Here is a 13,052-nt window from a genome sequence, read left to right as displayed (position 1 = left end):
ACAATATATATATATATATATATTATTATTCTTAAAATTATTTATTTATTTGGTTATTAAAATATAAACTTTAGTTTGCCGTTATCGACATATATAAATATATCACCACAACATTTTCTATCAGTAAGTTTAACAAAAAATAAATAAAAAAAAAATAATAGAAATTTTTAATATTTTATATAAATATTAAAATTTTATACTACTTTTAATTTTTTTTAATAAATACCATAATTATTTTTTTTTTTTAAAAAGCTACCATAAGCATTTTGTCATTTTCATATATAAAATTTTATAAAAAAAACTAAAAAAATGTTAAAATAAAATAAATTATCATAAATTGATGTTATATTTGTCAAAATTTATATAATTTTAAAATGAAATTTATTTTATTATCATTTATATCCATCTTTTGTCACAAATTATCATTATCACCATCACAAAAAAGAAGAAAATAATATTTATTCTCTTCACATTTTTTTCCCACACAAATGCATGTTTAAATAATTTTTTTGGCAAATTATTATCAACAACTATTTACACATGTCAGTTGAGGGGGTAAAAAAGATGAGAAAAATTTCATTTTTCTTTTTTTTTTATTATAATATTTTGAATCCATTTTCTTAAAATATATATATATATATTTGGTATTCTTTTATACTTATATGTAACATTTTGTCATCATTTAACTACTACATTTTGTGGATTCTTTCTCATATATATAAACATATATCAGCATTACTCTTTTTTCATATTTGTCTTCTTTTTTATCTGATATATCTATATCTATATATATATATATTTGAGAGAACTTTTATAAATACATTAATATAAATAATGTACATACATATTCATGTTTAATATAAACCCAGAAGCGGTAACTAAAAGTGGATAGTTTAAAATTTTTATTTTACTCTTATCATATAATCACAAATAAAAACATGCTTACTAACATGCCATTTTTAATATTTTTATGGTAAGTTTAACGTCATTATATAAAAAGTTTTATATGTGTAGTGAGTTTTATATAATTTACTAAATTATTCTTTTAAAAAAAAAAAAAAGAAATAAAAAATTTTTTTTGAATATTTTTATTATAAAAAAAAAATATTAAAGATACCTAAAAAGAATATTCTACTGAGAAATAAGAAAAAGGGAATAAAGCTAATAAAATTTGTGTATGATAACAAAATGTTACAATCAAACTTGCAATTCGCTTTCATCCGTGACTTTAGAAGAGTCTTATATCACTAAGGCACGCGGTGAATGCCAATTGCTTTTTGTAAAGAATATTTTTGTTATCAACTAAAATATGATAAAAATATCTTTTTTCTTTTTTTTTTCCTGATTAAAGAATTATATAAAATTAGACTTTGTTTTTTTTTTTTCAAAATATTAAATAGATATAATTATAGTACTTATATTTTAAAACTCACCAAAATAAAAGATAATACTTGTTGATGAAAGTCTAATTACAAACATTATATGATATAATTTTTCTTCAAAAATAAAACTAATTATATGTTGTATAAAATTAACAACCATTTAAAAAGACCTCTTCTTCATCAACATCATAATTCTCTTTTTCCTCACTAAAATACCGTAGTTTATTAATTAATAATAACATTAACTGTTTAAAAAATAATTATAACCAAAGGATTAATTAACATATAATCTTGAAAAGCCATTTATTCATAATTTATTATAAAAACCTTAAATATCAAACAATTTTCTAATGAATATAATATGGAATAATTAAATGTCAAGGTTCTTATATATATAAATATTTTATCTTTTTTAATTTTAAATATTATAAAATAACAGGACAATTATTAATAATTCTTTTAAACAAAAATAGCATTAAATTAAAATTAATAAATAAAGAACTTTCTTACAATTATAAATAATAATTTATTTCATAATTTTAAATAATATTTTTGCATAAATTACTCTATGAATTGATGTTTCCATATAAACATAAAATAAATTAAAAAATTTAGCTCCATCGTTACTTTTATCTAAAAAAAAATATTATTAGTAACAAAAAATAAATATATTAATTTTACAAATAAAATTATTTTTTTTAATAATACAAAAAAAAATTATATAATTTAAAAAAATAATAAGAAAAATTATTTTATTTAAATAATGTATAATACAAAAGAAATTAATAATTATAATTTGTTTACGTGTTTATTTTATTAATTGGTATTAACAAAGGATAATTTATTTTGTAAAATTATAAACATAATTTATTATAATATATATAATAGAAATATATGTGAAAATACATCATTTAACAATTGTACTTATATTTTCATTGTGTTTTACTTAAAAATTATTTTAAATAAAATGTATTTTGAATAAAATCTAGTATAATTAATAAGAATTAAAATTAAAAGTAAATTTAACTTTTAATATAAATGTTGTTATTAGATTTTTTATCAAAAAATTATAATTAAATTTTATTGTAATAATTATCTGTCTTTATAAACAATTTTTTTTCTCAAATAAATGTTATCATTTAACAATTAGAAACTTTTTTTTTATCCTTTTTTATTTTCACGACTTAATCAGGTATAATGTAAAAAATGATAAAATAAGCGACAACAATAATAATTAATATTTAAATAAGATTTTATCTTTATTTCTTTCTTATCTATAAAAACTGTTTAAACCAAATAACCTTATATCATATAAAGAATTTGTTGGCATTTGCATTTGACTTGTTATCATTAAAGCCTGATCCTGGTCAACTCTTTTACATTTATATCTACGATTTTGAAACCATATTTTTATTTGTGTTGGTGTTAATCCAAGTGCAATTGCAAGTTCCTCTCTTTCAGATGAATTAACATATTTTTGTTGCTTAAATTTTTCCTCTAAACGCATTACCTGAGTATGCGTAAATAAAACTCTGGGTTTCCTTTTGCTTTGTTGAGATCGTAAATGAATCTTTGAATCGTTACTTTGTGTTTTGTTGTCATCATTTAATGATATTCCTTTTGTAGGTAAAATATAATTTTTTTTAGATTGCCATTGATCTTAAAATAAAAATTTTAATATTAGGTAAAAAAACATAACATTTATGTAATAATAAAATTTTTCTTTTTATTATTTTAAAAAAAAAAAGAAAAAACTTACTATTAGATGTAGATGTTATTGGTTTAAAAAAATTTCCCTCCCAAAGATTAGGTGGATATGATTTTTTTTCATTACATTCTTTTATATTATTATTATTATTAGTATGTTCTTTTGATGAGATATTTGAAGATATAATATTTGATGATATTTGTTTATCAAGTAATGATTGATCAACAACAAAAGCTTGTGACAAGAATCTTTGTATATTAAATGGACAACTAATAGTTTCCATATTACTATATTATTAACTAATTAAAATATATAAAAATAAATTGGTTATGTAATAGTAATATTTATATGAATAAAATATTTATTGTGATTTATATGAATTAATAAAATAAAAATGCTATGAAAAATCTTTTAAACTTATTCATTTTCTAGGAGGAGACATTTAAAAACTTTAAAAGTCATATTAAATAACAGTATAAAATCTTTAAACATTTATTATATATATATATATATATATATTAGTGGGACCATTAAGGGCACTTCAATTATCTCTTGTTTATCTTTTTGTAATCCTTAAGTCTTTTTATTACAAAAAGATTTGATGATGTTTCCATGAATAAGTATGAATAAAAATAGAGAAAAATTAAAGAAATATATATATATAAGCTATATATATAATTTTGATAAATTAGGGATATTGACAATGTGATAACTTTTTAATTGAAAATTCATACTTTTTAATGTGATAGAAACTAAATATACTTATGTAAATAATTGGATAAATTTCTACTGTTAGTTTATATAACAATTAAAGACTGTGAAAACAGATATGATGATACGGCATTAATTTATCTATCAATAGATATCTAAATATTTTATAAAATTTATTTTTTATATTTTGATTATATATTCTTTATTATGTAAACAACATCATATTTAATTGATGCTTTTTCTTTTAAAAAAATTTTTTTATAATTTTTAATAGATAATAAAACAGTTGCCGAAATCGGTGAAGTATCATGATATATAATTACAAAACATCTTAATTACTTTATAATTACATAAAATGTTCTTGAATTAGTAAAGCGTTTTTTACTTTAAACATCTGCTTTAAGCAAATATTAATTTTATAAAACAATTTAAATAAAAAAAGTGTAGCTGGTTTATAACACAAAAATGAAATTAATAATTTTTATTTGGTAATGTTATCTATGATAAGATAATAAGTAAAATTTTAACATTTAATAAACATGATATAAAAATATTATTAGAAAAAATTTAAAATAATTTTTACCTATTCACGTGTATTATAAATTATGGAAAGAAAATCTTTTTTGATTAATTAATATTAATAATTTATGTCAATTACCAACAATTGTTCACATGAAAAAGTTCTTTTACTATTTATAGAATAATATTACAGTTATCAAACTTCAATTATTATTAATTTTATACATTTTTTGATATACTACAAAGATACATTTTACATTTATATATGTTATAATTTAATTTATTAAATGTTCTATGATAAGAACAAAAGTACAATGTATTTAGGTAAAGATATAATAATTTACTTATAAGTAACGATAATGTAACAAAATTTTTATATTAATATTATATTACGCATATCGTTTTTATTTATATAAGCATCATATTTTTATCAATATATTTCTAAAAGGCCATTTTTCAAATTATCTATTTTACCTTTCATTTATTACGATTTAAAACAGTTTGTTGACACTATCTTGCTTGAAAACATTGACATATTGATAAGAGAATCTTATAATTGACCATATAGGGCATTGTTTTGACGAAACATGTTGATTGTAAATTTTTTGATAGCATATAAATTTTATTATAAAAGTAAAGATATTACCATTTATAAAAACATTATATCTTAATTTATATTTAAATTTTCTTTTTTTTTAAATACAACTATTAAGGATATTTATGAATATACTTAATATTCTAAAACAAGTATTTATCTAATTTTTATATAAATTACTTTCTTGTTTTGAGAAGTAAACAATTAATTATATAAGAATTTCGAAATTACTTTCAATAATAAAAAAATAGGAATGATATATGTATATATATACTTATATAATATCCAATTATCATTATAATTATACTATTTTCTTCTAAATTTTCATATATATATATATATTGGTTATTTTTATTAAATTGATCATTTTCTTTAATTTGTTTAAGATTAAAAATATATAATGTTTCGCTTTACATTCAAACAAGCGGCTAAATTACCTTCTATAAGAGGCATTAAAACTAAAACTGATCGACTTCTTGTTCAAACTGCTGTACCTGCTGTTGTTAGTGATGAAGCTGGTCATTTAATGGGACTTTCTGAACTTGGTTTACGTTCTGCTGATGGAATTTTTGATACTACTGAAATGAAACATCAACATAGAAATATTAATAATAGATCTGATCTTATAAAAGCTAAAAGAATTGTTGTTAAACTTGGAAGTGCTGTAATAACTCGTGAAGATGAAAGTGGTTTAGCATTAGGAAGATTAGCTTCAATTGTTGAACAAGTTGCTGAATTACAATTATCTGGTAGACAAATGTTATTTGTATCCTCCGGTGCTGTTGCTTTTGGTCGTCAAAAACTTAGACATGAATTAGTTATGTCAATGTCAATGAGACAAACATTACGTGGACCTGCAGGTATTAATGCTGATAAAAGAGCTTGTGCTGCTTCTGGAATGCCTGGTTTAATGTCATTATATGAACAACTTTTTCAACAATATGGTATTACTGTTGCGCAAGTTTTATTAACTAAACCAGATATTGATGATCCACAAAGAAGAAAAAATCTTAGAGCAACTATTGAATCACTTCTTAATCTTAATATTATTCCAATTATTAATGCTAATGATGCTGTAGCTCCTGATCCAAAACTTAATATGCATATAAGTGATAATGATTCACTTGCTTCTGCTCTTAGTTCTGAAATTAGTGCTGATCTTATGATTATATTGTCAAATGTTAATGGTGTTTATACTGGACCACCAGATATGGAAGGTTCAAGATTATTAAGTACATATCATCTTCAAGCATCTGGTGATGTTGTTTTTGGTGAAAATTCTAAATTTGGTACTGGTGGTATGGAAGCAAAAGTATCTGCTTGTGTTAACGCAATGAAAAATGGTGTATCAACAATAATTACTAATGGAAGTTTAAATAATGCTATAACATCTGCTGTTTATGGTAAAAAAGTTGGAACATTATTTTGCCGTGGTGGAAACGATGAAGGTCCACCAATAGAAGAGGTTGCTTCTGTAACCAAAGAAAGTGGACGTGTTTTACAAGGATTATCTAATGAAGAAAGAAGTGAACTTGTTAGAAAATTATCTGATTCATTAATTGAAAATGAAAATCTTATTCTTGAAGCTAATAGACTTGATATTCATAATGCTCAACAAAATGAATTAGAACCAGCATTATTAAATAGATTAAGATTAAATCATGCTAAGATAGCTGATCTTAATGCTGGTTTAAATATGATTGCTGATTCAGCTAAAACACTTATTGGAAAAGTTTTAAAAAGAACTGAATTGACAAATGGTCTTATATTAGAACAAAAAACAGTTCCAATTGGTAGTTTATTAGTTATTTTTGAATCACGTCCTGATTGCCTTCCACAAGTTGCTGCTTTAGCTATGGCTTCTGGTAATTCATTATTATTAAAAGGTGGAAAAGAAGCTGATGAATCTAATCGTTTCCTTCATTCATTAGTTCAAGATGTTCTTGGAAAACATAGTTTTGAATTACGTGATGCTGTAACACTTATCAGATCAAGGGAAGATGTTGCTGATCTTTTACAATTAAATGAATTTGTTGATCTTGTTATTCCACGTGGATCATCCGAAATGGTTAGAAAAATGCAAGAACAAAGTAAAGGTATACCAGTTCTTGGACATGCTGAAGGAATTTGTCACATTTATGTTGACAAAGAATGTGATGAAAATATGGCATTGAATATTGTTAAAGATTCCAAATGTGACTATCCAGCTGCTTGTAATGCTGTTGAAACAATTCTTATCCATAGAGATCATATTACTGGTAAACTATTTGATCAACTTTGTGGAATGCTTAAAAGTGAAGGTGTAAAATTACATGCTGGACCAAAATTACAATCACTTCTCAAATTTGGTCCACCAGCAGCAGAATCACTTAAATTTGAATATGGTAAATTAGAATGTACTCTTGAAGTTGTTGATAGTTTAGATGAAGCAATATCACATATTCATAGATATGGTAGTGGTCATACTGATTCAATTGTAACTAATAATGGTAAGTAATATTGTAATAATTTATAAAAAAATTTACTATTTTTTAGCTAAAACTGCAAAACAATTTTTAAATGGTGTTGATTCTGCATGTGCCTTTTTCAATGCTTCAACACGTTTTGCTGATGGATATAGATTTGGATTAGGTGCTGAAGTTGGTATAAGTACAGGAAAAATACATGCACGAGGACCAGTTGGTGTTGAAGGATTATTAACAACAAAATGGACATTATCAGGTAATGGACATACTGTTGGTGATTTTAAAACAGGAAAATATTCTTATACTCATAAATCTTTACCAATAAACTAAAAAGTTATTTCAAATTAACTTTTTTTTTTATGCTAATTTAACAGAATTAATATTTTTTTAATTTATTTTTGTCATTTAATCTTGTCGTAATAAAGATTTAAATTAATTATAATTTTTCTTTCTTTATATCACATTTAATAAAAATAATTGCATAACAAAATAAAATAATATAATATATTTTAATATCAATATATTGAACAACTACTTTTTTTTTTTTTATTTTCAACTAGTTTCTCATTTTATATAAATGTTATTATATATAACATTTTAAAATGTTAACTTTTATTAAATTACAAGAAAAATTGTCCTATAAAAATATTTCAATAATATATTTGTTATTTTTATTAAATATCATGTTTCTTTTACTTTATACAATTTATTATTATTTATCAAGTAATCATATGATATTATTATAATATATTATTATCATATTTTATCATTATCAATAATTAAAGATATACAATTTTCTTGATCTATAATATAAAATTATTTTAAAGGTACATATATATATATATATTTCTCAACACGATTTTATTTTAACAAAGATAAAAGACCAAATATTAGTTTTGATGAGAGAATGAACATTTTGGAAAAGAGAGAAGGATCGACCAACTTTTGTTCGATGACTGAAAATTGGTTGTAATATAAAAATTAACAATCTACTATCATAGTATAATAAAAGCCTTAACAAGGAAATATTTTCATACCTCATTTTTATTATTTAACTTTTATTTATATATATATATATTATATTATATTTATATTAATATAATATATGATAGATAGTTTATATAAGTCATTATAAACTAATAGTTTACTTTTTTAGAATATATGATTAACATATATACTATTGATAATCATCATCAATAATTTTTTTTTCTTTCCCTACTATTTAATATATTTTTAATTCTTTTTTAATAATATTTCTGATGACAAAATAAATATATATAAGTTACTTTATATGTCACATAATATGACGCTATAATAATTAATTATTTCCGACAAAATTTATTAATCTTATTTTGTAGAAATAAAAAATGGCAACCGCTATTGACGTCAACAAGGATATCATTCCAGGAGTTAAATCTTCTACTATTCAAAATTATAATACAAGACCAAGATTAAGTAAATTTTTTTTTTTTTATCATAAATAATTACTAATGATATCTTTTTTTTTTATAGCATATAAGACCGTTACTGGTGTAAATGGACCATTAGTTATTTTAGGTGATGTTAAATTTCCACAATATGCTGAGGTCGTCCAACTTACCCTTCCAGATGGTACTAAAAGATCTGGTAAAGTTCTTGAAGTTTCCAAGAACAAAGCTGTTGTACAGGTATTTGAAGGTACAGCTGGTATTGACGCAAAAAATACAACTTGTGAATTTACTGGTGATATTCTTAGAGCACCTGTCTCTGAAGATATGTTAGGACGTATTTTTAATGGTTCAGGTAAACCAATTGATAAAGGACCACCAGTCCAAGCTGAAGACTACCTTGATATTGAAGGACAACCAATTAATCCACAATGTCGTACTTATCCAGAAGAAATGATTCAAACTGGTATTTCAGCTATTGATGTCATGAATAGTATTGCTCGTGGACAAAAAATTCCAATTTTCTCTGCTGCTGGTCTTCCACATAATGAAATTGCTGCACAAATTGTAAGACAAAGTGGTCTTGTAAAACTTCCAGGACGTGAACAAAAAGATGGTGATGATAATTTTGCTATTGTTTTTGCTGCTATGGGAGTAAATATGGAAAATGCTCGTTTCTTTAAACAAGATTTTGAAGAAAATGGTTCTATGGAAAATGTATGTCTTTTCCTTAATTTAGCTAATGATCCAACTATTGAAAGAATTATTACTCCAAAGATTGCATTAACAACAGCTGAATTTTTAGCATATCAATGTGATAAACATGTACTTGTTGTTTTAACAGATATGTCTTCATATGCTGAAGCTCTTCGTGAGGTTTCTGCTGCTCGTGAAGAAGTTCCTGGTAGACGTGGTTTCCCTGGTTACATGTACACTGATTTAGCTACTATCTATGAACGTGCTGGTCGTGTTGAGGGACGTGCTGGTTCTATTACACAAATTCCAATCTTATCTATGCCTAACGATGATATTACCCATCCAATTCCTGATTTAACTGGATATATTACAGAAGGACAAATTTATGTTGATCGTCAACTTCATAATAGACAAATTTATCCACCAATTAATGTATTACCATCACTTTCACGTCTTATGAAATCTGCTATTGGTGAAGGTATGACACGTGAAGATCATTCTGATGTATCAAATCAACTTTATGCTTGTTATGCTATTGGTAAAGATGTTCAAGCTATGAAAGCTGTCGTCGGAGAAGAAGCTTTATCAAGTGATGATTTGTTATATCTTGAATTTTTAGGTAAATTTGAGAAAAACTTTATATCACAAGGTAATTATGATAATCGTACAATTTTCCAATCTCTTGATATTGGTTGGCAATTACTTAGAATTTTCCCAGCTGAAATGTTAAAACGTATCCCACAATCAACAATTCAAAAATACTATGAAAGAAAAGCATCAGTTGTCAATTAAAAAAAATGACTGTGGCTGGATGATATAATGTCGTATATATATAATGTCTAAATGAACATGAAAAAAAAAATTTTTTCTATTAATTTTTATATAGTAGAAGTTATATTTAAATCCAAAAAAAAATAATACATAATTACATTATTGCATGTGTGTTATAGATAGTAGTTGTAATGTTAAAGCAAAAAAAAAATTCTTTCTTTTTATTTCACTTATCACGAATATTTTTTTTATGATAAAAGTTTATCAATAAAAAAAATTTGACACCATTATTATTTCAATAGATGAAATATTTTTTAACAATTTTGAAATACTTTTAATATACATTTTTGTTCGTTTTAATTTTATAAAATATCATTTTTTTTATGTCGACAAATAGAAAAAAATTGAACATAAAATATTTTTTTTACAAAAAAATTCATTATTCTTTTATTTATTTATATTTATGAAAGAAAAAACTTTATATTGAATGAGATATTGCGTCATTATTATTAGTTTGTGAGAAGATTATAATTTTTTTTTTTTTTGATATTAAACTTATAAAATAATAATTTTACTTTAAAAATAAACTAAAATTATATCTATTATATTTAAAAAAAAAATTAGATACATACAATTTTATTATTCTTTAACATATATCTATTTTCCTTTTGTTATTGTAGTAATTTATAGCATGACATTTAAGATGTTAAAAAGAAACAACATTAAAAAAAATTATACAAAAAATTATTTTTATTGGTATAAAACTGATCATTACATAAAATAATTTTATATCATAATGAAAAATATTCATTTGTAACAAAATATGTTATTATTTTTTTGTTTAATATAAATATATATATACAAAATGATGTAAATTCTTTCTTGATGAAGCTAGTTAATTTTCTTTCTTAATGTGATATATATATAAAATTAAAAAATATAAAATTAATCTCTTTTTTTCATTGTGGATTGAAAAAAAAATTACTGTTAAATGAAGCTAATATTATTTCTGTTATTAAAATGATATATCTCTTTCATAACGATTATCTAAATTTTAACAGAAAGAAAAATTTTTATATGTGGACTATCTATTATTACAATGCTAGGATCAATTGAAAAAAAAAATTTTTTTAATATTTCTTTTTTGATTTAATTAAAATATCTATAAATAGATTTAATTTTTTAATTATAAAAAAAAAATGTCTGATTTGGGTGGTCTTCCCTTTATCCCAAATGAATACCATTTTTGTTGTTAATTAAAAAGCACATATTTTCTATAAAAAAGAAGAGGGAGAGTTTTAGATGTAGGAAGGGTAAACCAAAATAGAATTCTTCCATAACTTTCCACCAACCGTTTTCTATATTTTTATTTTAATGAATTTTATAAAAAGGCACAAAAGATAAAAATAGTTATTTATTTCTATAGTATAAATTTATAATATATTTCATATAAAGAGTTTCTTCATTTCTATATGAAGGATTGTCTCTTTTGTTTTCTGAAGATATATATATATATATATATATATATATACATATATATACACATAGAGAGAGAGATAATTATTTCTTCTCGTTTCCTTGGATACTTTAAGTTCTTCATTTTTTTTATTACTTAAAGATATTACACTATAATTATTTTTTTTTATATTCTTTTTAAATATTTATTAATTATAGTAATTTTTTAACTATCTTTTTACATTATAAATTAGATACTTTTTATGAAAATAGTAAACTTTTAAGCTAGTAAAAACATATAAGTTAATAGACCAATGATAAATGTTTCTATTATTTAATCTTCTTTTTAAAAAAAAAGAAATAAAAAATAACGGTGATTAAAAAAAGGAAAATTTTTTAAAAATTCTTTTTATAAATAAACATTTTTTTAATCATAATATATTTTATTAAGTTCTTTATTATAAAAATTCACCACTTGTACTTCTTAATATTAAATTTGAATACAAACCTGTATGATTATGACATTACATAAGATTAATATTTTTATAAGTAAACTAATAAAAGTTAAGAAAATCATATGTTATAAATATATATATTATATATATAAGGGTAATAAACTTATTTAATTCCTTATTTAAAAAAAAAATTATCTTCTCGATTATGATTTAAAAAGAATTATTTTTTACATTTATTTTTAGTAATCTTTATAACAAAATTTAAAGTACTACAACAAACTATTATTATTACAATACTATATTATACTTCATTTTTTGAAATTTTTATATTTTTTACCTTTAAAAATAAGAAATGCCTAAAATAATTGGTTTTTTTAGAAGTAAGTTTCAATAAAAAATCATTTTAATTTTCAATAAAGTAGGATATATATTGTGACGTTATCATTTATTCAGGTAACAAATATATATCTTGATATAAATGGTATTTATAAAAATATTTTATAATATTTTATTTATATTTTTTTAAAATAATTATATATATTTGTAATGTTGTAAATTTTGTTATTTTAAGTTTTAGCTACTTACAATAATCTTTATTTTTTAAAATGTTTCATTCTTTTTTATATTTAAATTTACATATATAAATATATCCAATATTTTAATTTGAGATATTAAAAAGTTTTGAGTATATGATAAATTTATTTATTTTAAAATAACAAAAAAATATGTAAATATAAGAAAAAAAAAATGTGTATTTAATTAAAAAATTAATGAGATTATTATACATCTCATTTTGTGACTGTGGAGAGGAATAGTATTTTAAATTCTTATAAAAAGCTACTACTTCTTTTTCTTTTTTAAATTTACA

General features: G+C 21.6%; 3 protein-coding genes across 3 annotated transcripts; 2 read left to right on the top strand and 1 right to left on the bottom strand.

The window, feature by feature from the left end:
- Positions 1-2,652: 2,652 nt before the first annotated feature.
- On the bottom strand, positions 2,653-3,373 carry SRAE_X000121200 (Muscle-specific homeobox protein tinman; the record flags this gene model as incomplete). The annotated part of the gene is made up of 2 exons (XM_024646408.1): positions 2,653-3,041; positions 3,142-3,373. 2 exons carry the CDS (start codon positions 3,371-3,373, stop codon positions 2,653-2,655), a joined length of 621 nt encoding a protein of 206 aa, XP_024498675.1.
- Positions 3,374-5,315: 1,942 nt separating this feature from the next.
- SRAE_X000121100 (Delta-1-pyrroline-5-carboxylate synthase) lies at positions 5,316-7,710 on the top strand (the record flags this gene model as incomplete). Its single annotated transcript, XM_024646397.1, has 2 exons — positions 5,316-7,404; positions 7,451-7,710. The coding sequence occupies 2 exons, from the start codon at positions 5,316-5,318 to the stop codon at positions 7,708-7,710; spliced, it is 2,349 nt and encodes a 782-aa protein (XP_024498674.1).
- A 1,037-nt stretch (positions 7,711-8,747) lies between these two features.
- SRAE_X000121000 (V-type proton ATPase subunit B, kidney) lies at positions 8,748-10,295 on the top strand (the record flags this gene model as incomplete). Its single annotated transcript, XM_024646386.1, has 2 exons — positions 8,748-8,835; positions 8,893-10,295. The coding sequence occupies 2 exons, from the start codon at positions 8,748-8,750 to the stop codon at positions 10,293-10,295; spliced, it is 1,491 nt and encodes a 496-aa protein (XP_024498673.1).
- Between the last annotated feature and the right edge of the window lie 2,757 nt (positions 10,296-13,052).

Source organism: Strongyloides ratti, scaffold srae_chrx_scaffold0000002, assembly GCF_001040885.1.
Source record: "Strongyloides ratti genome assembly S_ratti_ED321, scaffold srae_chrx_scaffold0000002".
In the NCBI taxonomy this organism is placed as follows: Eukaryota; Metazoa; Nematoda; class Chromadorea; order Rhabditida; family Strongyloididae; genus Strongyloides; species Strongyloides ratti.
This window is presented reverse-complemented; position numbering and strand designations above follow the sequence as displayed.